This window comes from Tursiops truncatus, chromosome 1, assembly GCF_011762595.2.
Source record: "Tursiops truncatus isolate mTurTru1 chromosome 1, mTurTru1.mat.Y, whole genome shotgun sequence".
Lineage (NCBI taxonomy): Eukaryota > Metazoa > Chordata > Mammalia > Artiodactyla > Delphinidae > Tursiops > Tursiops truncatus.
In genome coordinates, this window is record NC_047034.1 from 169,135,215 (window position 1) to 169,163,160 (window position 27,946).

At 57.0% G+C, this 27,946-nt stretch overlaps 1 protein-coding gene across 3 annotated transcripts in view; it reads left to right on the forward strand.

Annotated features, from left to right (window-relative positions):
- CAPZB (capping actin protein of muscle Z-line subunit beta) overlaps positions 1–27,946 on the forward strand; it is a 136,603-nt gene that overhangs the window by 105,283 nt on the left and 3,374 nt on the right. For 2 of the 3 annotated variants that reach the window (XM_019918852.3, XM_033842182.2), the window contains exons 5-9: positions 12,212–12,353; positions 12,724–12,840; positions 25,357–25,422; positions 26,072–26,148; positions 27,548–27,660. In XM_019918852.3, coding sequence (XP_019774411.1) covers positions 12,212–12,353; positions 12,724–12,840; positions 25,357–25,422; positions 26,072–26,148; positions 27,548–27,650 — 505 coding nt within the window. In that variant the 3' untranslated portion in view covers positions 27,651–27,660. The remainder of the gene's footprint in view (positions 1–12,211; positions 12,354–12,723; positions 12,841–25,356; positions 25,423–26,071; positions 26,149–27,547; positions 27,661–27,946) is intronic. The other variant, XM_033842186.2, reaches the window with a different exon arrangement.

The window sequence follows — 27,946 nt, forward strand, 5'->3', positions numbered from 1 at the left end:
TGGCCCATGTCCTGGGCTTGCCGAGGGGTGCCGGAGCCTCGGGCAGACCCAGCCCTGCCAGAAGGAAGAGAGGGTGATTGGAAGGACGCCGCCAGGAGAGGACGGGCACACCATCGCTCCCAGGAGGGCTGGATGCGGATGGCTGCCGCTCCAGGGTGCCCTGCTCCAAAGTGGGGCTTGGCCTGTGCCCCCCGGGGGCTGAGCAGGCCCATCCCCTGTACTAGGCCCGACTTTAACTCCTCCTGACCCCCCGGTGTTTGTGAATGCTGGGGCCCTGCTGGATTGCAGAGTTACGACTGAGTTTGGCTTGTGCTCCGGCCTCTCGACCAGTCCCCACCTCAAATGACTGAAAGCTGCCAGACTCTGGCCCTCGGGCTTAGAATTAGAACCCCTTGTTGCGGGAGCAGCTGTGCTGTAAGGAGCCTTCGGGGGCTCCTTGTTCCGCGACTCCTAGCAGGAAGGACCCTCGCCCTACACTGGGAAGGCCGCGCTGAACTCAGCTCACAGAGATTTGTTGACTTCTGAAGGGCTGCAGGTTTGACAGAAGAAAAATGGGGAAGTCCCTGGCAGTCCAGTGGTTAGGTCTCTGCGCTCTCACTGCTGAGGGCCAGGCTTCAACCCCCTGGTTGGGGAACTAAAATCTCACAAGCTGTGTGGCACAGGGAAAAAAGGAAAAGAAAACAAACAAACAAAGAGGCCTAAGGTGCTCTTTCCTGCCACGTCCTCCTCCGGCGTGGACCTCTCCCCCTCCCCAACTGTTGGCTGTGCCTTAAGACTGAACCTGCGGCCACGGTAGTGAAGACGGCTTCCTGGTTCCGCTTCCTCCTGTGCTGGTCCTGGCCCGTCAACCTTTTTCTTCCTCCTGATGTTCTCCTTAACACGATGAGTGGAAGGAGACCTCGGGGAGCGTGGAGCCAGCTGAGATGTGATCCAGGCCGGGCGAAGGGGGCTTCTCTCTGCCGTGAGAGAGAAAAGCTTCTTCCCCAGCACCCCGAGGGAAAGCCTTGGCTTCTGTCCTCGGGCTCTGGACTTTGATCCCTGGGGCTGTAAAGGTTTTGACTTTGTAGGGAATTGGGATGTGGAACTGGTGTGGTCCGAGTGAGGGGCCAGGCCAGGGACACACTGACGAACAGGCCCTCTGGCTTGCAGCTCCGGTGGGGATGTGGCCCCCCTCTCTCCTGCCTGTGCACAGCATTTCTCCATATAGCTTAAAAGTGCCGGCAGTTTGGAGCACAACTCCTTTCCCAAGGTGGGCAAGTGGCGCGTAGGGGCCCAGGGAGGTGAGCTGTGTGTTCTGCATGATTCCTTTGAAGCCCCCCAGTTCTGGCTTCCCCCCCTGCTCCTCCCAGGTCCCTGCCACGTTCTCACCATCCCACCCTCCCGTCCCTCCCACATTTACTGATTTCCTTCTTTGCCGTCACCAGTGACAGAAAGGGATTGTGGTGGTAACTTTTCCCCAAGAGAATAACTGTTAAGCAACCATTGATAGCACAGCTCTGATCTTAGATTTAAAATAGTCCATTTGCCGAAAATGCTCAGGAGATGACAGGCAGGTTTTGCTGGAGTGCTGGCGCTGGGGGAAGTCCTGATCAACTCTCCAGTCATCTGGAACGTCATCACTTCTCTCCCCGCAAGCCCTCCCACCTTGGTCGCCGACATCCAGGCTACTCTCATTCTCTGCCAAGCCCCAGGATGGTTTCCTGGCTCTAATTCATGGGCTGGCTCAGTTAGCCCCTGGGGAAGAGGGAGAGGTCGCAGAAAGGGCCTCCTCTCGGGTGGCTGGCTCACAGGGTCACTGCTGTCTTGGCAGAGTTGTCTCTGCCTTCTCAGGCCTTAAGCCTGGGGTAGCTCGTCGGTCACAGAACCTCATCACGTGACCTAAGTGAGCCATCTTTCTTGGGAGAGACTTAGTAGAGGGTCAGCACTTGCAGCTGCCAGAGAAACATCTTATTTGTGGTGTGAGCCACCAGTTGGCTGCCACGAACCCCATGATCAGTGCTTTGCGTTTTCAGGTTCCCAGAGAAGATGGGAAACCTTCCCCACTCTGGCTTTCACCCTGGGTCCTCTGTCGGCCCAGGTTCTGTTGAGACCAGATGTTCTGACCGAAGGGGCTGGCACTGCTTTCTTTCAGAGATGATTGCTCCCATCTGTGCCAGGCATCTTGCCCCGCGCTCTGCGGTCCTTGGCTCTTGGCTTGCAGCAGATAATACCTTCAAACATGCGGTTGCAATTTATTGGCCTTATAAGTTAATTTTAGTGGGTGTGCAATTGATTGAAATCAAAGCTTAACGAAGGCCAGAGTCTAGGGGGTGGGGGAGCGGGGCGGGAAGGCATTTTGTGTTCTTCCTTTGCTTCGGGTCTGAGATAATCTTCAAAAGCCTTAATTAGGTTTCCTAATCAGCCCTTCTTGTCTGGAAGACGTTTACAGAGTGAAACAAGGCTGGCGTCCCTGTGGCAGCCCCAGAGCCTGCGAGCCTCTCCGGCAGCGGCCGGGCGCTGGCAGATGGGCCTTCCCGCGGCTCCCCGCCTCCTCTCCCCCGCTGGGACCGGGTCACAGTTGTGGCTGCTTCCGCTCCTTCCTTCCCTTCTCTGCGCCTCTGTCACGTGACGTTTGAGCGACACCAGCCCAGCGAAGGCAGGGCATCCGTGTTCCTGTGCGGAGAAAGTTTGTTGCCTTGGTTTCTTGGGTCCTTGAAACTCCATGTTCCCAGCTGCCGTCTCAGACCTCTCACCCTGGGCTCCCCGGGGCTGCCCCTTCCTGGGATGTGAGCATTGGGCCTGGAGAGTTTCAGTGTTTCAGTCCTGATGGGAATCGTAGGTGGCAGCGGGAGGCTTTCTGATGAAATGGAGGTAGCAGAAGTATGGGAAGCAGCTAACTGGTGGTCGGTGGGGACACCTGGCAGCAGGCACAGACACCTCCCAGCAGAAGTCACTGTGTCCGCGTCAGGCTGCAGAGTGGGGGAGGGCCTGGGCTTTGAAAGAGACTTGGCCTTGATTCGCTGGTCTGCCCTTACTCACTGACTTGGGGCGAGTGGTCCGCTTTCTGGCCTCTGTTTCCTTATCTGTCAGCAAGGTGCCACTGCCCATCTTGGGGGGTGGGGGGTGGGGGTGGGTGAGGGCAGTCAGTGAGGCGCTGTTCCCAAGGCTCACCTTGCACTCGTGGTGTCCGCTCACACCTTCGAGTGTGACAGAATTCTCCTCGCCTTGCAGCAGTGACCTGTGTGGCTGTGTTTTTATTGTGGCTGGGAGGTGGTTTCGGTGCAGACATGGCGAGGCAGCAGGCCGCGTTAGGAGGCTTCGGGTCCTGGTGGGGCTTTGCCATAGACCGCAGCAAGACCTTGAGTAAATCTGTTTCAGAAATGGAGTGAAGTAGCTCCCGTCTGCGGTGACGGGAGAGAGTACTTAGGATGGAGCCACAGATACTTCCCGAGAGCCTGCCGTGCTCTGAGCACTGCAGGTGCCATGGGGGTGGGTCAGGCAGGCCCCTTGGGCCCAGCAGGGGTGAGGAGGTACACAGGGGAAGAAGTGAACAAACGAACGAAGGACTCACACCCTTTGGTAAGTGCTGAGAAGGACCAAAAACTGGGCGCTGCATCTATAGCAGTGGCCGGGGAGGGGCCGTGGGGTGACTGGAGCGGGCGTCCCTGTCGCAGAGGAGCATCACCAGAGCAGGCCTGGCTGGCATCTGGGACCTTGGATCTGGGAGGTTTTGTTCCATTCCCTGATAGGAGCAGTCATGACGTGGAAACTGTCGCGCAAACGCTATGGTTTGTGCAGAACTGCAGCCTCCGTGCTGGAGCCTGGAGCTGCGGTGTGTGCCAGGCAGAGGAGCTCAGCAGTAAGAGCCCTGGGCACCGAGGCTCGGGGCGGGGTGGGGGGGGGGGCTCCCCGGGGACAGCACTTCACACGCCGTCCCGGCCCGTCGTCGCTGGGGAATTAGGCGCACCTCGTGTGACTCCGCGGGGCGGGGTGGGGGCAGCCTTGGAAGCCTGGACCCGGTTCCCTCCCTCGGCGGCTGTGCCCTGTCTCCTTGGAATAACTCCCGGCTGCGAGCACGACTCTTCTGAGTCCTATGAGTCCTCCTAGCAAATCGTGGTAGCTCGGGTGGTCGTGGGGAGCCATGCTCAGCCGTGTGACCTGGTGGGGAGGGGCTCACTGGTGTGGCCAGGGCACAGGGGCCATGCGGAGAGGTGCTCGGGCCCTCGTCCGGCACAGGCCTGGGGTGTAGTCCTCAGCACCCGGGGCAGGGTCTGGAGGGTCCCGGGATGCGTGGGACAGCTCTGGCTGTGCGTCCTGAGAGATCCCTCCAGAAGTTGTTTGGGGGCTGGGGTGCGAGACCCTGACCCGGACTCCTCTTACTCTGGCTGCTCGGTCCTCACCGCTCCCCCGCTAGTCTGGCTGAGCGACACCTGTGGGTTGAGGTTACCCTGTGTTTCCCACCACCAGAAACAGCCAGGCCCAGTTACCTTTGGTCTCCAGAGTCAGAACCCAGCCGGGAGATGGGTGGAAGCACTGAGCAGAGTAAGCGTGAGGTGATGGAATCGTTCAGGAAAGTTCTGGGGCAGGTGAGACCTGGCCATCGGCCTGGCTGCCTGCCCCTTCACACAGGTCTGGGTGGCCCCCGCCGCGTGAACCTTTTCCCCCTTGCCCGGAGGTGGAGGGCCTCTCCCGGGTCTGAAGGTCTCCCGAGGGACCCTGCCACAGTGCCGCTTGCTACACATCCTGCGCCCCAGGGACCGCGTGGTAAAGGTGGGGAAGTCATGCCTGGCTCTCAGCTTGTCGGCAGCATAATTAGTGTTTGGGTTTCCACCTACATTATCTGTATCTTCCATGCATTTGGAGGGCCTCTGGGAACCCGCCCTGCCTGCTGTGGGCCTCCGGCTGCCAGTCGGGCCGGTGTGAGAGTGCTGGAGGCAGCTAAGGGGGAAGCCAAGGTCGCCTCAGCTGCGCTGTTTTGATGGAGTGGGAGACGCGTGGAGAGACGCCCTGTCTGCTTTGGGGTGAGTTGGGTCGAGTCGCTTCCTGCTCTCGTGGTGTAAGTTTCAGCTGCTCTGAGCCCTGCTCTGAAGCAGGGGCGTTTCCTGCGGTTCCCAGAGCCCGTGCACGCAGGGTCCAGACAGGCCACTCGTTGCCCCCCAGCCTGGAGGCCAGTGATGGTGCGTCCACGTGGGTCCCCTTCGCCAGGCTCCTGAGGCCGTGCCCAGGGTCTGCTTGCCTTGGCACGCGCTGTCTGCTTTTCATCTGCTGGAAGAAAGTTAAATGGAAAACAGGAGCATGCAGAAGACAAGCTCATTTACAAACATGATCCCCGACTCAGCATCAAGGACTCTGGTTCCTCCAGGATTCCTGGGTTCTGTCACCGCACGGCAGCCAGTCACGCTTCGGGTTATGTGGCTGCACGTGTTGGGGTGAAGCGAGGACCGGCTTCCTCCGGTGGCGGTGCTCCCTGGTGCTGCCGGGCACCCTGTGCTGCCAGGGAAGCTGCTTCGTGCGAGTATCGAGGGTGGGTGGTCCTCCAGCCGTTCAGCCAGCAGGCCTCTGCTGCCACCTTGAAGTGGAGGGCCCTCCTTCCAGAACTCCCAGTGCAGGGTTCTCGGTGTTGCTCAGACTCCTGGCCACTTGGTGTACCCCTTCCTTCCTTCCCTGACTTTCTCCTGCACTTGAGGCAGCATTGTTTACAGCAGCGTGTGTATGTGTTTGTGTGTGTGGTATGTGTGTGTGAGAGAGAGAGAGAATTTACCTAAGTCCAGCCCCACAGGCTAAACCAGGGCCATGAGAACAGGACGTGGCTCTGGGGCAGCCAGCTCCCCAGTTCTCAGCTGTGTGACTTGGGTGCATTCCTTTCGCTCTCTGGGTTTCCACCATCTTAACTGTAGCATAATGTATGCAAAGCCCCTGACACAGAATGGGTTCTCAAAAACGGCAGCTCTTGGGTGATGGTGATGGCAACTCCAGAAGGCCTTGACCGTCCACATCCTCCCGGGTGGGCAGTGTGTTCACGGGTAGCCCGGAGAGGCAGAGGATGCTCACGGGTGGCATGCAGTGCGGACGGTGTGGTCAGGTGCCAGGCCAGCTCGGCGGCCCCTGCAGCAGAACCATTGTTTCCAGAGAGGCCTTCATTATTCCTCTTTAAGTAAAAAAATAAAAACCTCGTAAAGCGAGGCTGTAAAGCGCCGCAGCCACGGTCCAGATGTGCACGTCTGAGTGCAACTGGCATTGAAGTCGCGCCTGCCTAAGCCGACCGGCATGTTTGCCATGGGGACTGTTGCACCTGTGTGTGCTGGAAGGAGTGTCTGCAGAATACCTGTCCCGTGTCCGTGGGCAGATTCTGGGACACGTTCCAAAAACCATGGTGGAAACGGCTGTCACTGGAGGTGTGTAAGCAAAGTTTTGGTCAACTTAAGATGTTGGGAATCTGCACTGTGGCGCTCAGAGTCTGCCTCACGCCGGCCCTCATGCGGCCACCTGATCCTGGAGTGTCAGAGCTGGGAGAGACCCCAGTGAACCTCGGGTCCAATGTTTTCATCTTGCAAATGGGAAAACCACATTGGTGCCACACAGATATCCGTTGCCTTCCTCTTGGCTTAGTTTAATGAAGCCCACACTCCAGCACCTAAGGGCGTGGCCTTGTGCTGGCCCCCCCCCCCCCCCCCACCGACTGGTCTGGGTCTGGGGGTGACTGCCTGTCCTCCGAATCGCAGGTGTCATCGCGCTGCCAGAGATCCACGTCCGCTCCGGCCTCCTGCCTAGTCCCGGGAAGGCTGCCCAGCCCACTTCCGGCTAAAGGAGCACGTCTGAATGAACCCTGCTCCCAGCAGATCTGTGCTGGCTGTGGCTCTTTTGTGGGGGTCATGGCATGTGACTCATTACCTGTTGGGGCCTCTGTATCAGAGCCACAAGTCCAGCTATTCTCCCAGGAGGCGATTTGATGGGAAAGAGGGAGGGCCAGCCTCCAAGCCGATTCCAGTCCCGGCTTCCCTGTTACATGCGCAGCCCCACGTTGGCCAAGCCTGGTTACAGCCCAGATTCCTGAAACAAGTTTCCATCCTGGTCTCCACGCACACCTCAGCCTCAAACACTCCATAAAGCTTTAGGAGCCCAACTAGGTTTTGGGTTTTGTTTTTTTTTTTTTCCTTTTGTGAAGTAGGTCATTTTGAGTATGAAGTATTATGTTTTCCCTTTTGTCTCCTCCTCCCCAGCAGTCCTGAGGTTGGAGAGTTATGGTCATAGAATCTGTATGCATGACGCTGGTCAAGTGGAGGAGTGCATTTCAGGGGGAAACGACATAGCTCTCTGGGAAAATAGAGTCACTGACACCCCAGGCTTTTCGCTGATCCAGGTTCAGGGTCTAACTCGCCCAGGCGCTTCAGTGTGATTGGCTGTGTGGGGCAATAGCCAGCCCACCTGAGGGGCTTGCCTGTGGCTCCTGGCTTATCCAGCGCAGTGCCCTGGTGACCTGGTCTTTTGAAGTTGATGAAACCTGGTTGTGGTCAACATGCTGTTTTTCAGATGGTGGGACTTAACGGAGCCAATCCAGGTGCCCCCATCTCCTTAATGCCAGCTGTCTGAATTCTCTGCAGTTCCATTTGCCTTAAAAAAATATTAATCTGCTGGGAAGCTCTTGAAAGCCACCAACCGTGGAGCCGATGGCGCTTGGTTGAAAGAGTTCACTCTTGGGTGGACGTCAGAGCAGCGTTTTCCTCTCGTTCCCGGGTTGGTCTGGGTCGGTCTGTCGGTTCCCCTACTGATGCTCCTGGAACTCTGAAAGGCCCCACTGTTGCCTGGTTCGACTTTCCAAGCCGGCTTCTCTGCAGCGTCCCCACAGACTGTCCCTGTGTCCCTGTGGCTAACAGGTCATTCACCGTCCTCACCGTGTGTGTGGATTTCAGCCCTCACTCCCTGAAGGTACCAGGGCTAATGAAAGCCCAGGGGTTTCGTCTTTGGGCGTCCACGTTTTAAAGATGTTCCCCGAGCTGCCCCCTTGACCAGAGACCTCTGGGCCTCCCCTTTTGTGCCCAGCGCGGCTGGGCCATGGCAGTGGTCCTGTGACCGTCCTCCCTCCCTGCCCTGTGGAGGAGGGGCAGAGCACAGGCCGGCCGGGTGAACCCCTCAGCCGCCTGCTTGCAGCGCCAGGCCACTCTTGATGCCTCGCTCATGCTGCCGTGCGCAGCCCGAGAGCGAGTCGCCAGGGATGGCAGAGCCCCCTTATTGAAATAGCATGTTAGCATTTAAACAATATTAATACTATTTGACTCATTAAATATACAAAGGCCAGCTAAAGTGCTTCCATGTGTGTGCTGTTAGTTCTGGCGGGCGACTCCTCAGATGGCTTTATGTGGTTTCAGACAACATTTTAGCACATTCTTAAAATACCCACAAAAGCCTTTATGTAAAAACTCATAAATGTGAACCACATAAAAATTATTTTTTTTCCCGTTTCATGTCATTATGATCAAAGTACAGTAGGTAAGAATAAATTTCCAAAAACTTGTTGAGGTCCCTCTTTAATTAACGCTTCACGCGCAGAGCAGGGCCATAAACCGTGGGACGGGGTCTGTCAGTGCCCCGTGGCCACTCTGCCACAGAGGCTGGCCTTCTGGGCGATTCTGAGCCGGCCCTTTCTCATCACGCGTCCTCCAGTCCCTTTGTCCTGGAACATCGGGTTGAGACTCGCAGCCGTGCGCGTCCCCAGAGGCCCCTTTAGGTGAATGGAATGTGGGTCCGCTCTGGCGCTGCTGCCCTCGTCTCTTTACTGAAGGTCCGATCGCCTGTAAGTTAGGGGAGTACCCAACGGGACACTCTCCCAGCTATGAAACCAATTACGGAGCTCACGTGGCTCCGTGGAAGGGTGCTCGTGATCCCGGCCAAGTGAGGAGAGCCGAGCCCAGCCCCGTCCCCTTGCTGTGCCTACAGTTACATAAAAGTAAGCGTCTGGACAGAGACCGGAGGGGAATTTGGAAAAATGAGATTTATGGGATAAGCTGATTTATGGTGTTGCGGGCTAAATTGTAAACTTCCTTCTTTTAAAATAATGTTCTTCTAATAATTTTTTTAATTTGGGGGAAGAATAGTAACCCACGTGAGCATCAGAGTCGAGCTTGCATTTTTACCTCCTTTGTCTCCAACATTTTGTAACGTTGGACCTGGTCAGTGTGGCCCACAAGGGAAGCTGAGGATGCCAGGGAGGAGCTGCCCGGAGCGGAGCCGGGCCGTGAGGTGGGACTTTGGAGTGGAAATGGCCAGTTCCGCCCCGCAAAACGGTAATGCTGTTGTTTTATTCTTCTGGAAGAAAACAGAAATCTAAGGGAGGGGACTGAGAGGGCTCAACCACAGGCCACCTGGTGCTTTTGAACTGGCTGCCAGGTGGTGTCAGAGGAGGGTTGTCAAGCCACCAGGCCCTCTGCTGGTTCCCTCCCAGGGCAGCCTGACCTGCCCTCCCCCGAGTCCCAGCACAGAGACAAGAACAACACTCTGGGCTGGAAGGCGCCTGAGGCGGGGGGCCTCGGGCTTCGAGGGGCAGAAGGATGAACACGCCCTCTGGGCTTCGCGCCTTCGCTCCAGGAAAGAAGGAATTAGCGGCCCACTTCTGCCAGCACAAGAAAAGCCACATTTTTAAAAGTTGTTTTTTCCCTTTTGATGTGGGGCTGCTCTCCCGACAAGCAGGCGGAAAGGGAAAACCATGCGATGGAACCCAGCCATCTGTCACCGAAAGGACGGGTGTTGGCAGGTCTGCCCTGGGCTGCCCTTCCCGCCCGCCATAGTGCAGCTCTGCTTCCCGGGGAATTCGGGGAGGGGGCACCAAAACCCCGGAGCCCATGCCGCCCGCTCACCTGAGTGAGGGGTCTGGTCCCAAGGTGACCACGTTCCAGGGTGGCCCGGCGTGTGACCAGCTCCCTGCAGGGCTCGCCGGGTCAGGGTGGCCCTGTGGAGGGAAGTGGGGGGGGCCTCAGGCTCTACGCCAGAACACTTACCTACTTGGGGTCTGGGGAGAGATCTAGAACAAGGGAAAGCGCCTTCCCGAGTGGGGTCCCCGAGTGCCCAGCGTTGGCCAGGTTCCCGGAGTTGCCCTGGGCTGGCGCTGAGCTCGGGCCCGCAGGTGTGTCTCTCCATTCTCCCGTGCTTTCCCCTCACGGTTCTACGCTCTGCTGCCCTGGTCGGAAGCCAGAGTCCTCAATCCCTCGATCTTTCCTTTCCCTCAGTCCCTCAACCTCAGTCCCTCAATCTTTTGACCAACATCTAGCCCCGGGGCTGGCACCTGATAACAGCCTCCTGCCGTCACCTGCCTTCTGGGGCCGACTGGCCAGGGGAGACAGCTGTGCATTTCACTTGACAGCTCCATCGCAATGGGTAGCGCGGGATGGAGCAGTGGGGACAGTCTCCCTGAGGAATGCTGGCGGGGAGGGCGCGAGGGGAACAGACCTAGGTGTGGGCCCTCATGCGCCACGCCCAGTGGGCCTGCGGTGGGTCAGAGCCAGAGACAAAGCAGCCGCGGGGCCCTGCAGCTCGCCAGCATGAAGAGGGACTACCTCTTCCGTCTGTCTCTCGGTTACACTCTGGTGTATATCACATACTGGCCTTTGTACGGAAACTTTTTAGTTTGAAAGAGTTTGATTTACAGCAAAATTATCCAAAAAAGAGTACAAAGAATTCTTGGAATACCCATCGCTTACATTCTCTAAATATTAGCATTTACCATGTATATTTTTTATCATGTAACAGCGTTATCGAGGTGTAATTCATATACATGTTTATTTCTATTACTTGTTTTTGTTATGAAAATAATAATCTTTGGTCAGGTAGCTACTTTCCTGTATTGTTTTTGTCTTTCAGCAGTCCTAGAAAGTAGATACCATCCCTGTTTGTTTGGTTTTTTTTAATATTTATTTATTTGGCTGTGCCGGGTCTTGAGTTGCGGCGTGTGGGATCTTTTAGTCGTGGCATGCGGGATCTAGTTCCCTGACCAGGGATCAAACCCGGGCCCCCCGCGTTGGGAACGTGGAGCCTTAACCTTAGCTGGACTGCCAGGGAAGTCCCAATACTGTCCCTGCTTTATAAAGAAACTAAGGCCCAGTTCGCAGAGCCGGTAGCTGGTAGCTCTTGATAAGTAGTCATCGGGCGGATAAGCGTGTGACGTAACTGGTGACTGGCGGGGCGGGCATGGGGACATGTGCCTGCCTGACTCCCCAGCCCGTGCGTCTCGGTGCCTGCCTGCTGCTCACATCCGAGGCCGCGGCCCCGAGCCTCCTGGAGAGTTCCGGAGTGCACCTTCCGCACCACTGATGCAGGGTTAAATGGGGTCAGAGAGGCCACAAACTTTCTGGTAAAGAGTGTGCTATTAGCCACCAGAGACTCCATCGTTCCAGAGTTGTAGTTGGTCGTCAGCAGAATTTGAGGTGCTGCCACGTCAGCTGGTGGTCCGCCTTTGCTTTCTGAGCTCCTCGGACCTGTACGGACAGCCGCTGCCTTGGTGCCCTTGAATTTGGGATCCTTGCCTGATTTCCTTTGCTCCTCTGGCCTTTTCTTTCCCTCCTGCGTTTGATCTGAATTAGGAATTTTTCAGTATTGCCTCAGACTTGCGGAGGAAGCTCGGTCCCAACCTTAGCCCTTCGTTTCAGGCTATACAGTTGCAGCAGGTCGCTCTGAAAAACCCACAGAAGCCCCAGCGTGTGCAGGCCCTGGAGCGTTCCGGGGGGAACAGAGCTCTATCTGCTCTCAGTGGGACAAGTCTGGACTGTTGTTGCTCTGTTTTTCCTGTTTTTCGCCTGTAAAGCAGGCATCCCAAAAGATAGGAGTATCTCACGGTAATGATTACTCAATGGGAATGACCCCCATTGAGGGTCTGTTACATGTCACACACGTTCTGGATCCTTCTTCTGGAAGGAATGTGAAGCCCAGAGAAGTGGAGTCAGTTTGCCAAAGGCCACAAAGCTAGAGGAAGGGCAGCTCAGACTCAGACTCATCTTTTGGACTCCTAATTCCGTGTTCTTTCTGTGAGCCCCCCACCCGAAAGGATGCTGCATCCCCTCCCCTGACCAACGAATGAGCAGGACACATGCAAGAACCAACCCGGGAACCACCGTAGGGAGGGTCGTTAATCCCAGAGAGACATTTAGATGAATCTTTGCCAAATGACCACCCCTGGGACCTGGGATGATGATCTGTAATTTGACGGGCTTAACATCTCATGGACACGTGGGCCTGCTTCCTGCAGGTATTTTGAAGGCGGCGTCTCATCTGTCTACCTCTGGGATCTGGATCATGGTTTTGCTGGAGTGATCCTCATAAAGAAGGCTGGAGATGGATCAAAGAAGATCAAAGGCTGCTGGGACTCCATCCACGTGGTGGAAGTGCAGGTACAGCTCCCACCCCCACCCCCCGCCTGCAGCTGGCAGCCCAAACGGTGCGGCCTGTTCCCTAGCAGGTGTTTCTTGATGGGGATATGTTGTGATGTATAAACCCCTGCTGATTCCTAAAAGTGCCCACAGCCATGTGGATAAAGATAGGTCAGGATCGCAGTAGTCATTGATGAAAAAGATCCCCAAAGAACTTGGATACAGTGACCGCAGGTTCTGCCCCTTTAAAAACCATTTGGGATTCTGTAAGGTCATGTCATGGTGACGTGTTAGGAAGGGACGTGTTAGAGTGACCTGAATTCAGGGGCCATTCGGGCTCTCCTCAGCTCAGGGTTGTGCCCAAGGCTCTGATCTCTGTCTCTTCCTACAGGAGAAGTCCAGCGGTCGCACCGCCCATTACAAGCTGACCTCCACGGTGATGCTGTGGCTGCAGACCAACAAATCCGGCTCTGGCACCATGAACCTCGGCGGCAGCCTTACTAGACAGGTAGAGTGGTCAGTGCCCCCGGCTGCAGCCCCAGGGCTGGCCGTGTGTGGAGATGAGTGAGCAGCTGCCCCACAGAGGGTCCTGGGGCAGCCCCTGCGCCTGACGTGATCTCCCCACAGGCCTGTCCGTGTTTCCCGACATTCAGTCACGGGAGGTTTTACTTGGGATCAAGGTGTTTATGTTAAGATGCTCCCGTGACGTTTAGGGCATTACCGCTGGTAACATTTTAGAATGGATTACTTTCTCAGTTGTGGCTTAGATGATGTATTAGGGCTCTTGGTTGCAGGTGACGGAAGTAAAACTCTCACTGACTTAAGTGAAAATGGAAATGAGTCAGCTCACCTAAGTGTGACGTTCCGACATCGTTCAGCCCGCCCGGGTCTGAGACACGAACGATGTGGGCAGGACTCTGGATCTCCATGCGGGGGCTCCTGGTAGCCTCTGGCCATCCTGGGGGAGAGCCTCTCTCGCAGAGCAGGTCTGCCGTGTAACCCCAGGAACGTCTCACTGGCGGGTCGGGTTACTTGTCCCGGACAGAATCACTTCCTGACGCTAGGGTCATGTGACTACCCATGGTCGAGGAGACGAACGGGGGTGTGGGTGTTGATTTCCTAGAGTGAAATCAGGCAGCTTCCTCACAGTCGAGAGGGGGCTGGGTGTGGGCAGCCGGCAGCCACTGGACAATGGAGAGGTGCTTTCTGCAGCGAGAATAGATGGCCGTGATCTGTGGATGGGGGTGGGCAGTGAGGAGTGACGGCAGCCAGGGGGTCAGCCTAGGGACTTGGCAGCAGGCTGCTGGGGGATAGTAGCCAGGGTCCCCAAAAGGAGAGAAAGGACTGAAAAAGAAGCTACAGGGACCCAGAAGAGGGAGAGCCTGTTAAGCCTCCGAGCGGGCTTACCGGCCTCCCCAGGCAGGTGTCCTGTGGTACACACCTGCTCTCTGCTCAGCTCTGGCCCCCGCAGCAGTGCTCCAGGGATGCAGGGGTGCAACGGAATGATAGTCACTGGCATCCTCTACTATGCACCCCAGCAGGGCACTTTTCAAAACTCAGAATATTCGTTCACCTCATACAGAAAAAATGGGTATGTCTGGTCAAAGCAGTCCAAAGACTGCTTGAGTCACAGGGTCTTGACGTGGGAAGAGTTCAGAGGTCATCTCCCAACCTGACAGGACAGTTTGTGCCGCTCTGCTCGGGTGGGACCAGGGAGCTCGCTGCCTTGGGGGACAGCCCGTTCCTTTTGCATCAGTCTCCATAAAAAGAGGCATCCAGCATGGGCCGCGCGCTGCTCTGCAGGCACCGCACAGGCGTGCAGGCTACACGGCCCCCCACTGGCTCCCCACCCCACCTCTTTTCCCACGAGCTGTTGACGGTCCAGGGATTTCCCCTTCTGTTCTTGTGCAGTCGATCTTTCTTAAAATGAGGTTTTACACGTGAACTCACGTTTTGGTTTTTGTCCATTCTGCCAGGGACAGATAATGTCGAATCTCGGTTTTGGTCATCCAGGTGTTAGCTGTTCCTTCCGGCTTTCTTCCTTGCACGTTAACTAAGATGACTCTGTCTTCGTCTTAGTTCAAGGCCAAGTTTGGAGCCCTCCAGCCTAGCTACCAAAGACTTCCATAGCGGGGAGGCATCAGTCTGATAACCGTCTTTCTAGGGCACTGGTCTTCCGGGTGAGCTTGTCCAGCTCTGATTCACCGCCTAAGCAGGGCTTCGCATTTCCAGATAGATGCCATTTGAGCCACCTGTGGTTGAACACCGCCTGCCGTTTCCCAGCCGGCTCCCTACCCTGCAGGACCAGGGGACTGCAGGCTTGGCCACGGCGTCTCTCTCCTCGCCCTCAGGGCTCAGCGTGTCTCTGCACCTCAGGCTCCTCTGATGTGGCGAGAAGCATTGCTTTGCTCTGTTTCCCACCTCTCTGGTCCTGAACGGCCCGGCCAGGCAGGAGGGCTCTCTTGAGAGCCTCTGCTCTGCAGCTGGAGGGAACCTTCCTGCCCACAGTCTAGTCCAGGAGGGACCAGCGTCAGCACCGAGGAAGAGCTTGTCAGAAATGCAGAGAGCTTGGGGCCCTACCCAGACCCACCAAATCAGGATCTAAAGTTCACAAAATTCTCCAGGTAATTTATGTGCACATTAAAACTTAAAAAGAAAAAAACAAAAAACAAAACTTGACGAGTGCTACTCTTTGGGGTTTTGTACCTAATTCCATCCTGGGGGGCGACTCCCCATGCCACCAGCAAGCAGTACTCCAGACACCAGCAGGGTGTCCTACAGTTCACCTACGAGCCTGACACTCTACCCGGAGATAGCATCAGATCCCACAGGTTCAGGGCTCAGTCCCACAAGACTGCCTGCCCTCCTCCCTCCCCTGAGACACACCTTCCAATGCTAGTGGCACGTCCAGGTTGTCCCCTGTGCTTCTGACCTACTGGCTACAAATCAGAGGTTCCCATGACCCCCTACTTGGGTTCGATTAATTTGCTAGAGCTGCTCACAGAACTCAGGAAACCCGTTTACTCATTAGTTTGCAGATTTATTCCAAGGGACATTTAAAGGTTACGAATCAACAGCCAGATGGAGAGATCCACGGGGCGAGGTCTCAAACAAGGGAGCTTCGTTCTCGTGGAGTTTTGGGGCCCCTGGAAGCATTTTGGTTCCCCAGCCTGGAAGCTGATCCCCGTCTTCCGTGGGGTTTTGTGGAGACTTCATTACATAGGCGTGATGATTAACTCACTAGCAGTTGGTGATTGATTCAGCCTCCAGCCCTTCTCCCTTGCCTGGAAATAGAGATAGGACTAAAAGTTCCACCCCTCTATTTATGGTTGGTTCCCCTGGCAACCAGCCCCCATGCTTAGGTACTTTCCAAAAGTCACCTCATTAACGTAAACCCAGTTGTGGTGGAAAGGGGCTTGTTACGAGTGACAAGGCACCCATTTCACCTTTATGGCCCTGAAGCGATTGATTTCAGGAACTGAGGACAAGAGACCAAATATAACAAAAGATGCTCCCATTGCTCTTATCGCCCAGGAAATTCCAAGGGTTTGGGAGCTGTGAGCCCGGAACCATGGATAAAGAGCAGATGTACGTGAGAAATGTATTTTGGTCATCCGAATGACCAAACTGTGTATTTCTTATAAATCACAGTATCACAGCTGCTGTGTGCCTTTCTCTTGCCCATGTTTGGCTTAGGTGTCATGAGCAGCCCATCTTCAAGGTGTCCCTTCCAGGTGTGTGAGGTGAGCTGGGAGCTTGGACTGGAAGGTGCCGCCTCCCCTGGAGCAGACTTGTCTCACTTCTGCTTCACGTGCTGCTTGAAGCTTCTGAGCAGGTTGAAGCCCCTCGTTTAAGAGTCCTGTTTAGGACTTTTAACAGCCCCACCCCAAGGGAAGGCCTTAACCCTGTGCTGGTGCAGGGCAGTGGTGTCTTCGTGTGACAGGAAGAGGAAGCACAGACAGGTGGCTTGGCCTGAGTCTCCTGTGAGACTTGGCCTCAGAGAAGCCGGTGCTGGCTGCAGTGCAGCATCCTCAGAAGGGCCTCAGGAGGGAGCCTTCCTTGGCAGAGGTGACCGTTGCCATCCTCATCCTGGGAGTGCCTGACTGCATGAGGGTTCCTTTTAATATCAAAATGGCTTTTTCAGTAAGATAATAATTACGCTTTTCATAACCATTAATTTTTTAGTAGCTCTTTTAAGTGCAGTCACAGAAGCATCTCCGTGCACTTGAACAGTAGAAGTGCAAGGCAGGTGCCTGGGCCGCGTGTCGGAGCCTCACACTCTCCGTGCAGAACCTGCACCACCTCTGCCGTGTCACGGGGCCTGGAGCCGCAGGGGATCTCGGGGGTCCCCTTCTCTGGCCTCTGGGCAGAGCTGTCCCCACACCGTCCCAGAGGCTAGTGCTCACTGGGCAGAGACCATCCTTTTGCATGGAAATGGGCCCTCGTCTTCCAGGAACCACTGACCAGGGAGGGGCCGCCGGACCCCAGGCAGCTGGCTCCCTCGCAGCCGTCCTCCCCGACACCCTGCCACCTGGGGAGTGGTGGAAAGTCCTAAACCCGTATCCGGAAACTGTTTCCTGCATCACTTACCGCTCCGAACTGTTTATAATTCCACCCGGTTTACAGTGACCTGGACAAATATTTAATCCTCAGCCTTCCTAAGAGTTTAGATCAGAGCTGCCAGCCCACGGCCAGGGTCTGGGCTTGCTGTGAGCGGCGCCCGCTGCCAAGCCAAACGCGGGCCTGTGGAGCGGCCGTCCTCAGCGCAGCGCGCGGGCCGCGGGCCTGTTGGGATCGCCTGTGCTCTTGGGCTTTCATGAGGAAATTGATGCTTCTGTCATCATCCTCGTGGCCGGTCGCATAACTCATCTGAGGTGCATTAAATCTGGGGCTGGTTTCCAAAGTAAGTAACTGCAAAAGGAGGGGCAGGGAAGTAATGAGGGTGGCAAATCTAAGTTAATGATGTGTAGCTTCTGCGCATACAGGGGGAATGAGGGTTGCGGGTTTAGCTGTTTGTCCCAGATGAGCCTTGGGAAAACATCTCTGGTTCTCTTGGATGGGAGGCGAAGGGGTTCCAGGAAAGCTTAGCAGATCAGCGATCCAGAGTGAACACGTGTGGTAATGTGGGCTGTCTCTGTTGATTGGGTTGTCAACAGCATAGTGATCGCTCCCATTTAGCAGGTGAGCAAACTGAGGTTCAGGCTATTAAGTAATTTGCTGTGGTGACTTACCTAAGTAGCAGGCAGAGCTGGGATGTGAACCCAGATTTGTCTGCCTGGAAGAAAAGAAAGCTGCATTCTGCCGCACTGCATTTTTTTGGTCTTAATCTGTCCCGTATCTGTAGGCCTGGCATTTAAGAGATGCTCAGTAAGCGTTTGCACAGAAATGCGTTGAGCAGTCAGGACGCTGCCCTGCGGGCGCCCAGGAGCATTCCCTTGGCAGCCCCTCGAGCAGCGTGGGCAGCAGCAGTGGGCCAGTGGCCCCAGGAACAGGCCCTGTGGCGAGTGGGGCCAGAACCACAGAGTCCAGTGGAGGCGCCAGGCCTCCCTGGAGTGTGCTCAGCAGCGCCACATTTTGGGTGCCTCTTGCCGGAACCCAAGTGACCACATGAGACGCCTTCACCACCAGAGGTAGTGCGGAGGGTTTTAAGATTTTTTAAGTAGTCAACTGATCTGATCAGATTTGTGACTTCAAAGGATGGCCCCAGCAGTGGCTGCAGTGACCAGCCCGTGGCCGGGTGGTCAGTGAAGGAGCCTCAAGGCAGGAAATAACGAGGAAGGGCAGAGGCAGGAGGAGTAGAGGAGGGACGGGTTGGAGACGTCTTGGGGTGACCCCAGGGTGTGAGTGCTGGGCTCAGGTGGGTCTTCCTCGCTCGAGTTCCTCCAGTAAGCGGTACTTGCTGTGACCCAGGCGTAATGGCAGCTCCACACTCACTTGCACACTCACACCTTCCCACGTGTGTCAGGAGGGAAGGGGCCATCTCACCAGGCCCACAGTGCCAGGCCCCGACCCTGGCAGCCATCCTAGCCAGCGGTCAGGAGCGCCCAGCCAGGCCGAGGGCTCCTAGCTCTCCCGTTTCCATCCAGCTCATACTGGCCACCCCGCAGCTGCACAGGCCGGGGCCACCCCTCCCTGGCACGATGCCCAGGGCTCCCCCACTTTCCTGCTTCCTGTGCCTGTCCTGGGAAGGGCCATGGCTTGGGCTTGGCGGAATTTCCCTCCGGGAGTCCCTTTCCCTGGCTCCCCAGGCTTTGCCTCCATCTTCTCCTCTCTCAAGGCCCCCTCACCGCCTTTTTTTTTTTTTTTTAATTTTATTTTTGGCTGTGTTGGGTCTTCGTTGCTGCACGTGGGCTTTCTCTAGGTGCGGCGAGTGGGACTACTCTTCGTTGCGGCGTGCGGGCTTCTCACTGCAGTGGCTTCTCTTGTTGCGGAGCACGGGCTCTAGGCACGCGGGCTTCAGTAGCTGTGGCTCGCAGGCTCTAGAGCGCAGGCTCAGTAGTTGTGGCACATGGGCTTCATTGCTCCGCAGCATGTGGGATCTTCCTGGACCAGGGATCGAGCCCGTGTCCCCTGCATTGGCAGGCGGATTCTTAACCACTGCACCACCAGGGAAGCCCCTCTCACTGACTTTCTTACCGCTCTTGGTAAATGTACTGGAGCTACATTTCACACCTCATTGTGACCTGGGCTGTGGAGATGCCCCAGGGGCTCAGACCAAGGCGCCCTCACCCATCTCCTCCACTCCGGCCTTTTGTCCACCCCCCCCCCCCCCCAAAAGACGTCTCTTCGGGACGTCCCTGGAAAGCAAGCAGAGAAAGTGTTTTGGCAGATCCCTGCAGCTGTGGGAGGCAAGGCGAGTGCCGTCTTCGCAGAGGCTCATCACGGCCAATCCTTGAGGGCAGGAGGGCGGCAGCTGCCACCTGGGCCCCGGTGGGAAGGCTGCTTTCCGCAGGCCAAGTACCAACGCGCTGAAAAGGAAGTTGCACTGAGAGGTCACTTCTGTGTGACAGCTGGAGGCGTGGGAAAGAGACAAGACTGCGAATCTCGGGAAGGAGATCCAAGGTTTCCAGTCTGGGGCCGGGCGCTGCAGATGTTCATTTGACATTTTTTTCCGACTAAATATTTAGAAGCAGAGGTGGAATGTCCTGTGGAGCTGGGATGTGAGGGCGGACACTCGGAAGGCGAGCTCTCCCCCTGGCTCAGCACCGGGCTCCCTGTGATGTATCTTCGAGCAGGGAGACTCCAGCTGAGGCACCTGCCCGCGTGTTAATGCAGGGAAATCCTCTTTGACTCGCGCTTGGCAGTCAGGCAAGGCGGCATGTTGCAGGGGGAAGAGCCCATGGCCTTCCCTCCAGATGTGGGGAACAGAGGGGTCCGGGCCAACTCGGGGTGGCTCAGGGAGGACTTTCTTACCCAGGGAGGCCCAGCTCCAGGTGCTCCCTTGTTCCCTGAGGTTCCTGGGTTCAGGGGTGGAGAGGCTTGAGTGGCGTGGCTTCTAGGGATGCTTTGGTGTATGTCTGGCGACCTGGGGCGGAATGACCCAGCCTGTTCGAGAGAGAGAGCTGGTGTGAGGCTGCCTCCCTGTGCCCATCCCCCGCTAGGAAGGTCGGGCAGGCGAGGAACAAGGAACAGAGCAGACATCCAAAAAAGGGAAGGGTTGGGGGAAGGCAGGCGGGTGAGGCAGGGATGAAACTGCTCGGAATTTCTGAGCCCTGGACTGCGGTTTGTTCTTGAGTTTTCCGGTAAAGAACGTGGGTGAAGTTGAGAAAATGGAGCAGTCTCCTGGAAGAAAACAGGTTTTGGAATCCTCCAGACCTTGGTTCAGATCCTAGCCCAGTCTCTTTCCAGCTGTGCGACCTGGACGAACCACTTCCCTTCTCTGAAATTCAGCACTTTCACCATCGAGCTTAATAATGCCCATTTGGAAAGATGGTTGTAGAGCAGAAATAAAAAAACATTTTGACACACGGGTTATGCCCAATAAATAATAGCTGTTAACTGCTACTACCACCTGTCACGCAAGCAGAGACTTTTCCATCTTCTAGAATGTATACAGTTTTAGGCTCAGTTAAATTTTTCCTAAACTGGGCAAACCAAACCTTCCTTGAGAGGCTGTCTGACCACTGTCTTCTGGCTTGACAGCGTGTTACATCCTGGCCTCACAGCTGCGCTCTGACCCGGAGCCCAGCCCAGTTACTAGGAGGAGCCAGGCCGGGGAGAGTCCCGGGAGCGGAGCTGCCGTTCAGCAGGCGCCATTCTGGGCCTGGTGCACGTATTAGGTTCTCCGGTGCAGGGCAGGGGCAAGGAAGGCCCTCGCCCCCCAGGGCTCCAGAGCAGCAGCCGTTAGACGGGGCTGGCTTCCTGCAGGTCCCCACCCTCCGGGCTCTGCTCACGTTTTCCCTTTTGAGGAAAATGACCTGCTCTCTACACACTCACCCGTGTCCTCCACATCGCCGGGCCACGGAGAGGAGCGGAGGTGCTTGATGGGGACAGGCGGGCTGCGCTCTGACTCCAGACTCTGTTGGAACCACCTTGTGGAACATCTGTGCGACCACAGCACATGAAAATGTTCTCCTCTGGCATCCCCTGTATAAGTATGTAATAATACCTGCGGTGCAAAAATAGTTCTACTTTTGGCAGACCAGCTTTGCCAGCGAGCTGACCCTGACCAGGTGTGAAGGGAGTCGGCAGGGTGCGGGCAGGGGGGCCGTGGAGGCATGTCTGTGTGCCGGGCCTCTGCCCCAACCCCGGCCCACCCTCTTCCTTCCCTTCCCCTGGCCCTGCTGGGCGTTTGCCTTGGGCTCAGATTCCCTGCCTCAAGCTTCATGGCCCCTTGTGTCCTCCCTGGTAGTCGGTCTGCTCCTGGGGGAGGCTCACCCGCCCTGGCCCCCATGCCCAGACCTCTTTTATCTTTGAGCGCCCAGCATTTCCAGCCTTTTCCTTTGTTGGAGGATGGCTCTTGATTCTGAAGCAGAGATGATACCCAAGAGGTCGGGTATCTGATGTGACTTTGCTTCCCTGATGGCCCTGAGCCCTTTGCCGCCAGTTCTGGCCTCAACTTTGCGTGGTTGGTGCGCATTTAAAATGGGGCCGTCACGGAGCTTCAGAGCCTCACTGCTTCCCTGGGGTTGCCAGGAGTCTGCCGTCTGCGTGGACTGGGGAGGCAGAGAGGCCAGTTTGTGGAAGGACATAATTCATTTGGGTCAGACCCCCCCCCAGGCTTCTCCTTGCCCGGAAGAGCAGCCCTGAGCTGCCGTCTGGCCGGGCACAGAAACCTCTTCCACGTGGAAGGAGAGGACACTCAGTGCCAGCGTGTCGGTGTCCAAAAATGCCTTTTAAGAATGGGTAGGCAGGGCTTCCCTGGTGGCGCAGTGGTTGAGAGTCCGCCTGCCGATGCAAGGGGGCACGGGTTCGTGCCCCGGTCCGGGAAGATCCCACGTGCCGCGGAGCGGCTGGGCCCGTGAGCCGTGGCCGCTGAGCCTGCATGTCCGGAGCCTGTGCTCTGCAACGGGAGAGGCCACAGCAGTGAGAGGCCCGCGTACCAAAAAAAAAGAATGGGTAGGCAAGCGCCGTCCTTGCTCAGGGCGGAGCGCGGTCCCAGCCCCTGTGCAACGCGCGCACGCTCCAGTCGTCGTGGCCGCAGGGTTTTGCTCAGGGCCCAGCATGTCCCACGAACGCCACGGCGCTGCCCAGGGTGGGGTGCTCATCCACTGGAACGGTGGGGTGTGACTTCACTTTGAAGTTGGTGGGCACGCTCACCTCCTGTTTTGTGTCAACCCCTGAGCGAGACTCCCCAGGATCACTGGCCAGAGTGCCCGGGGTGGCTCAGGGCCCCGTGTTGGGGGCAGAGCAGCCGATCGTTTTAGCATCTCACTCAGTCTCTCCTGTTTGGCCAGCCCTCAGCCAAACGGTCTTGCCAGAACCAGGCGTCTTCACTCTCAGACTTAGTCTCTTGACTTTGAAAGGGCCTTGCAAGGCTGTGGGTTCCAGACCATCTCTCTACTCCAGATCCCCCTCTTGTAGCATCTTGACAAATGGCCACCCCATTTCTCCCCAGACACCTGCAGGGACCCAGGGCTCATTGCTCTGTGAGCAGATGCAGATATAATAACAGAGAGCTCCGTCACCCCTTGGCAATGACATGGATTGCCGGACATGCCCCTGCTGGACAGCCTGGCCCTCAGAGCATGGCCAGGACCTCCCGAGTCTTTCCCCTCCCGGCCTGAGATATCCAAATTCTTTCCCATTTCTTGGGGTCAGGGTGTTCAGACCTTTTAAGCAGAAGGACTCCAGTTCGCCCACGACTCTCTGAAAACCCAGACTGCATCCAGCCCTGTGGACGCGGCTGGGCTGGGACGGAACGGGGGGCCCTCCCTCAGCAAGTGACGCAGCCTCGCCCCTGCAGCTTCGTTGCGTGATGGGGGGCGCGCCGCCCCTGAGCTGGGCTCCAGTAATATAGTTTCCTTTTGGTCCTGTCACATTCTTGTCAAGCTTGAAATCACCTAAACCCACAAGTCTCTTCACTGGGCTTGTTCCTCCTTTTGTTCTCGGTGAGATTAGTGTTTGAGCCAAAGCAGGTGGTTTGCGTTTGCCCTGGTGAAGGTAGTCAGCGCGCTGGGGCTGGAGGAGCAGAGCTGCGGGGTCAGGCGGGGCTGTCACCTGGGCAGAGCACCTGACACCTTTAAGCTTTGGCTTCCTGGGCTTTAAAGTGGTTCTTAGGAGGACCGGGTGGAGTGAGGTCGCTGCCGCCAGGGAGTGCTGTGCTCTGCAGCTGACCCGTGTCTCGGGGTCTCCTCACCTCCACCCTTGATGCTGGCAATAGGATCCCATGAACCCTCTGCGCTGTGCCTTTCTTTAAGTCCTGGACAAACAGGTAGACCAGGGCCAGGTAGAGAATCGTGCGAGATGCCCTGGAGGCCACCCTGGGAACATGAGCGGGCTGTCGTCCAGCCTCGGCCACAGGATCTTGGATGGGAACCTGCCACAGTGATGTGATCTTAGAGGAGCCCTCTGTTCTTCAGCCCAGCGTCCCCATCTCAGTAGGAAATTGGAGAGGCTCGCAGCAGATCGTGTTCCTAGCGAGCCCGTGCTGGCTCCTGGAGTATCTGATGTGAAAGTGCGCCAGCAGATGATTTTTTTTAACGGTCCCGTCAGAAACTGTTGTCTGGGTCAGTGTCAAGCCAGTGTTTAATCTCCAACTCCACTCTTCCTTCTGTTACGGAAGTGGGGTCAGCCTCTGCCCTCCGCCAGTGTTCTGGCACCTCTGAAGTGTGCCGTAACTTCTCAGGGATGTCTCTGTCACAGAATCAGATTTTTCTGACCCTGAAACTTAATCATTTAAAGCGACTTAGTTCTCTCCTCCCATCTGCGGCTTTGTCTCCCTCCTAACTGGGTCTTTTCTACCTTTCCCAGCCTGGAAGTCACTCTCCCTAATGGGTAAGAGAAGTAAAAGCAGGTGAGACTGGGCAGAGGCCTTCAGCCTCCGAACAGACGCACCCCAAGCATCTGCCCCGTTCTTCCGGTGCTGAACGTAGTTAACCTTCCACCTTTGCCCTGCTGTTTTCACTGGTCTGAATTCACTTTGAGCTCTCGCCTTCCTGATCCAGTTCCTGTCTTCTCATGCTGTTTCTTGGTTGCCTATTTCAGCTTCCAGATTTTTTTGTGTTTTTTTAAACTTTGTATTTTATATTGGAGTATAGCTGATGAACAGCGTTGTGATAGTTCCAGGTGCACAGCAAAGCGAGTCAACCATACGTATACATGTATCCATTCTCCCCCAGACTGCCTCAGCTTCCAGATTTTATTTCAGTAACAGTGGTGAGGGACTTCCCTGGTGGTCCAGTGGTAAAGAATCCGCTTTACAATGCAGGGGACGCGGGTTCAATCCCCGGTCAGGGAACTAAGATCCCACATGCCGTGGGGCAACTAAGCCCGCACGCTGCAACTACTGAGCTCACGCACCTCAACTAGAGAGCCTGCGTGCCGCTAACTACAGAGCCCACCCACCCTGGAGCCTGCTCACCACAACTAGAGAGAAGCCCCCATGCCGCAACTGAGACCCGATGCAGCCAAAAATAAATTAATGAATTAATAATAAATACATCTTTCTAAATAAATAAATAACTAACAGTGGTGACCGTAGCTACACTTCCACTCGGTTTAAACAGCGTTTATGCACTTAGCACTCTGCTAGGCACCTGTGAAGTGTAAAACAGGTACATACATCTGCCCTTAAGGAATGTATAATCTTGTGAGGGAAGTAAGCCTTAAACATAGGGTGGAAGTTGGGGGAGAGCTGCGCGTGCGTCATGACTCAGCGCTCGTGTCAGGGTCATCAGTGCCTTCTCCCCTCCCTGCCCCCTTTCCTTTTAATACTCAGAGTACTGATCACTGGGCCGGAACTGGCTCGCTGGGTCCCACCTCCTCTTAAACCCCCTCTGTCATAACCAGGGATGCAGATTGAGATTCTCTTGTTCAAGTTCCACACGGTCACTCGGCCGGCCCTGCAGCCTCACACAGTAGAAGGAATGTAGGCTTGGAAGTAAGCATGGCTTTGACCCAGGCTCTGCTGTCACTCCCTGTGTGACCTTGGGCAGGTCACCCCATCTGTCTGAGCCTCGGAGTCTCCTGACACCCGGGTTGCCGGTCCCTCCCTCCGTAGCTGCCACACAGGCACGGCAGCGGCACGGCACTTTGGGGGCTCATCTGCGACATCAGGCCCCAAGCTGAGCCTGTGCCTGGCAGGGGTGGTCACCTGCGCCCTCCCTGCTGTGGGCTGTGGAGGTGGAGGTGGGGTGTGCTCCACAAGGGCAGAGCGAGACTCTCCCCTGGAAGCGGGGCCTCGGGGCTTCTGCGGGCCGGACTGTCTGCGACCTGAAACTTGGGTTGCTTTGTGCTGGGGCTCCCTCACTGGAAAAGTGGCCTTCAACCCCCGCCAGCCGGCCCCGGGCCTGCCAGCAGGGAGAACAGGCCCTGGGCCCTCACCCGGCTCTCTGACCTAGAGGAACATTCTGTCTCTTTGCAGATGGAGAAGGATGAAACCGTGAGCGACTGCTCCCCGCACATAGCCAACATCGGGCGCCTGGTCGAGGTGAGTGGGCTTCCTGCTGCCGCGGTTCGCCTCCACCGCATGGGACGTTCGCCCCTGGAGCCCGGCTGCCGGCCTCCCTTGCTGCTCCCTCGCAGCTCCACAGCAGCCAGCAGCGCATTTCTCATGTTTTGCCCTGGCCTCGTGTTTCCTGAGCCTTCTGATTTGGACGCAAGCAGGGCTCAGCTCCGGAGGCACCCCCTCTACTGTCCCCCAAACACATGCACCCTGAAGACTCAGCTCGGGAGGCCCTAAGTCCTGTCTCCCCCCGTCCAGTGGGTGCGAGCGGAGACCTGAGCTCAGACGGGAAGCAGATCCCAGGAACACCAGTGGGCTCTGGAGGGGGACTTGAGCTACACCTCAGCTCCCCCTTCCCCACGCCACCTGGAAGAAGGGGGTGCTCTCCAGCTGCACGGGGTTGTTCACAGAGCTGGGGGGAGGGCTGGCGGGTGGTTGAGTGGGGTGGGCCAGCTCCCAGTGAGGGTCAGCCTGGGACGCCGGGACTTGGTACTGGCGTCCTGGGCGCCAGGATGGGGAGGCGCTCAGGGCACACACTCACGTGCCTCCACCCTGCGGTCACAGCGGGGACTGCAGGGTCGCAGGCGGGAGGAGGGAGGGCGTTCCCGTCAGTCTCACCGGCCTCCTTTTCCAGGACATGGAAAATAAAATCAGAAGTACGCTGAACGAGATCTACTTTGGAAAAACAAAGGACATCGTTAATGGGCTAAGGTAATGTACCCCAAAGCACGGGCTTTGGAACCAAAAAGATGTGGATTTGAATCCTAGGTCACTGCTTAAGAGCTCTATGGCCTTGGGCCTCTGTTTCCTCCTTTGTAAACCAGGGCTATCCTCCTTATAGGGTTGTTAATGCAGGTTTTGCAAGGATAGAGCCCGGCATACAGAGTGTGTACTCAGGATAGATGTGGGAATCAGAGTAGACTTGCACCATTTCTGTTTCCTGGGGCCCATTCACCTTAACAACATCGGTGCCCTTGTCCCTGGAGTCACCTCTCGGTCCCTCAGGCTGAGTCCCACCTAAAGAATCTGCCCGGCCCTTTGGCTCCTGGGCCTGAGGATACCTCCAGATCAGACCCTAAGACGCAGGAGGGCATGACACCACCGGCCTCTGGTTGGCTGGTTTCCAGGGCAGCAGAGTGTCCCACAGAAAGAGCCCCCCGACCTGCTGCTTTCCGGAGAGGGACCCGCCACCCTGGGGTGCTCTCAGGGCTGTTGGCTGCCCCTCCCCCACACGTCTTGTGCCCTCGGTTCTTCAGCGTCGGCCCCAGTGAAGGCCAAAGGGGGCTCAGGGGCTCGCTGGGTCCTCAAGGTCATGGTGGGCAGGGTAGGAGGCCAGAGCCCCTTTGGGGGGGCGGGTAGTGGAGGCCGCTGTGGAGCGAGACGGGCCTTGGAGTCGGGAGGCCGGGATCTCATGCAGCCTCTGTCAGCCAGAGCCGTGTGACCTTCGACCAGGGATGACTCCCAGTGGCCCTCCGGCCATCCAGGAGCAGGACTGCCGAAGGGAGGGGGTGGGATGGAGGCCGGTGTGCGGCCCTACACCACCACGCGGGTCCAGGGGCTAACGCTCTGCCCGTGGTTTCCTGTAATCCCCCACTGTGGACAGATCTCCTTTGGGAACAAGGAGAGGCAGGAAGCAGCTCTGGTTTGTGAATCTGTCCAGGAGACAAATGTTTTAGTCTTTCACTCATAGGGTTTTAAAAGATGGGGCCCACTTTGGACTCATCATCTTTCTGATTTCCTCCCTGCCTGTGGGGAACGTGGTCTGGCCCCCAGTGGGTTTTATTCCACCCCCAGAGCATTGCTGTCCTCTGGCTGTTGAGCCTGGGGCCCCTGAGCCAGCCACACAGCCGCCTGGCCTGCAGGGTCCCCGGGCGTTGGCTGACAAATCGGAGAAGGCCGCGAAGAGCCTGCGGGGTGTGGCCTGAGCCCCTGAAAGCCGCGACCGCCGCCCGCAGGAGCCCCGCGGCAGAGCCTCCCCACCACAGCCCCGAGCGGCAGCGGCCTCTCTCTGCCTGTGTGTGCCCAGCACGTCCTCTCAGCTGTCGCCCCTTGTGCTCCTGGGTCTCGTCCTCCCCCTGCCGCTGCGCTCACCTCTGCACACTCTCTGTAGATCTGTTGACGTTATCCCCGACAACCCCAAGTTCCTGCAGCTGCAGAGGGAGCTTTCCCAAGTGCTGACGCAGCGCCAGATCCACATCCAGCCTGATAATTAAGCCGCTCCAGGTACCCTGCCTGAGAGGCCTGAGCGCCGCCCCACTAAACAGGACTCACCAGCCGCCGGGCCCCGCCGGACCCTTAAACACCACTAACCCCGTGTCCGCGGCTGGGAGCAGCCCCCTTAACGTGCACACTCACCCCGCCCCGCGTTACACGGACCTCAATCACGTGTGCGGTGTGTGTGCTTTGCACTCTGGGCGGGGCCGCGTGTGAGGGCGGGCCGTCTGGGCTTCTGCCCCTGAGCAGGCCGGGCATCGCCGGGCATCACCGTCGCCTCTCCGGCAGGAGCCGC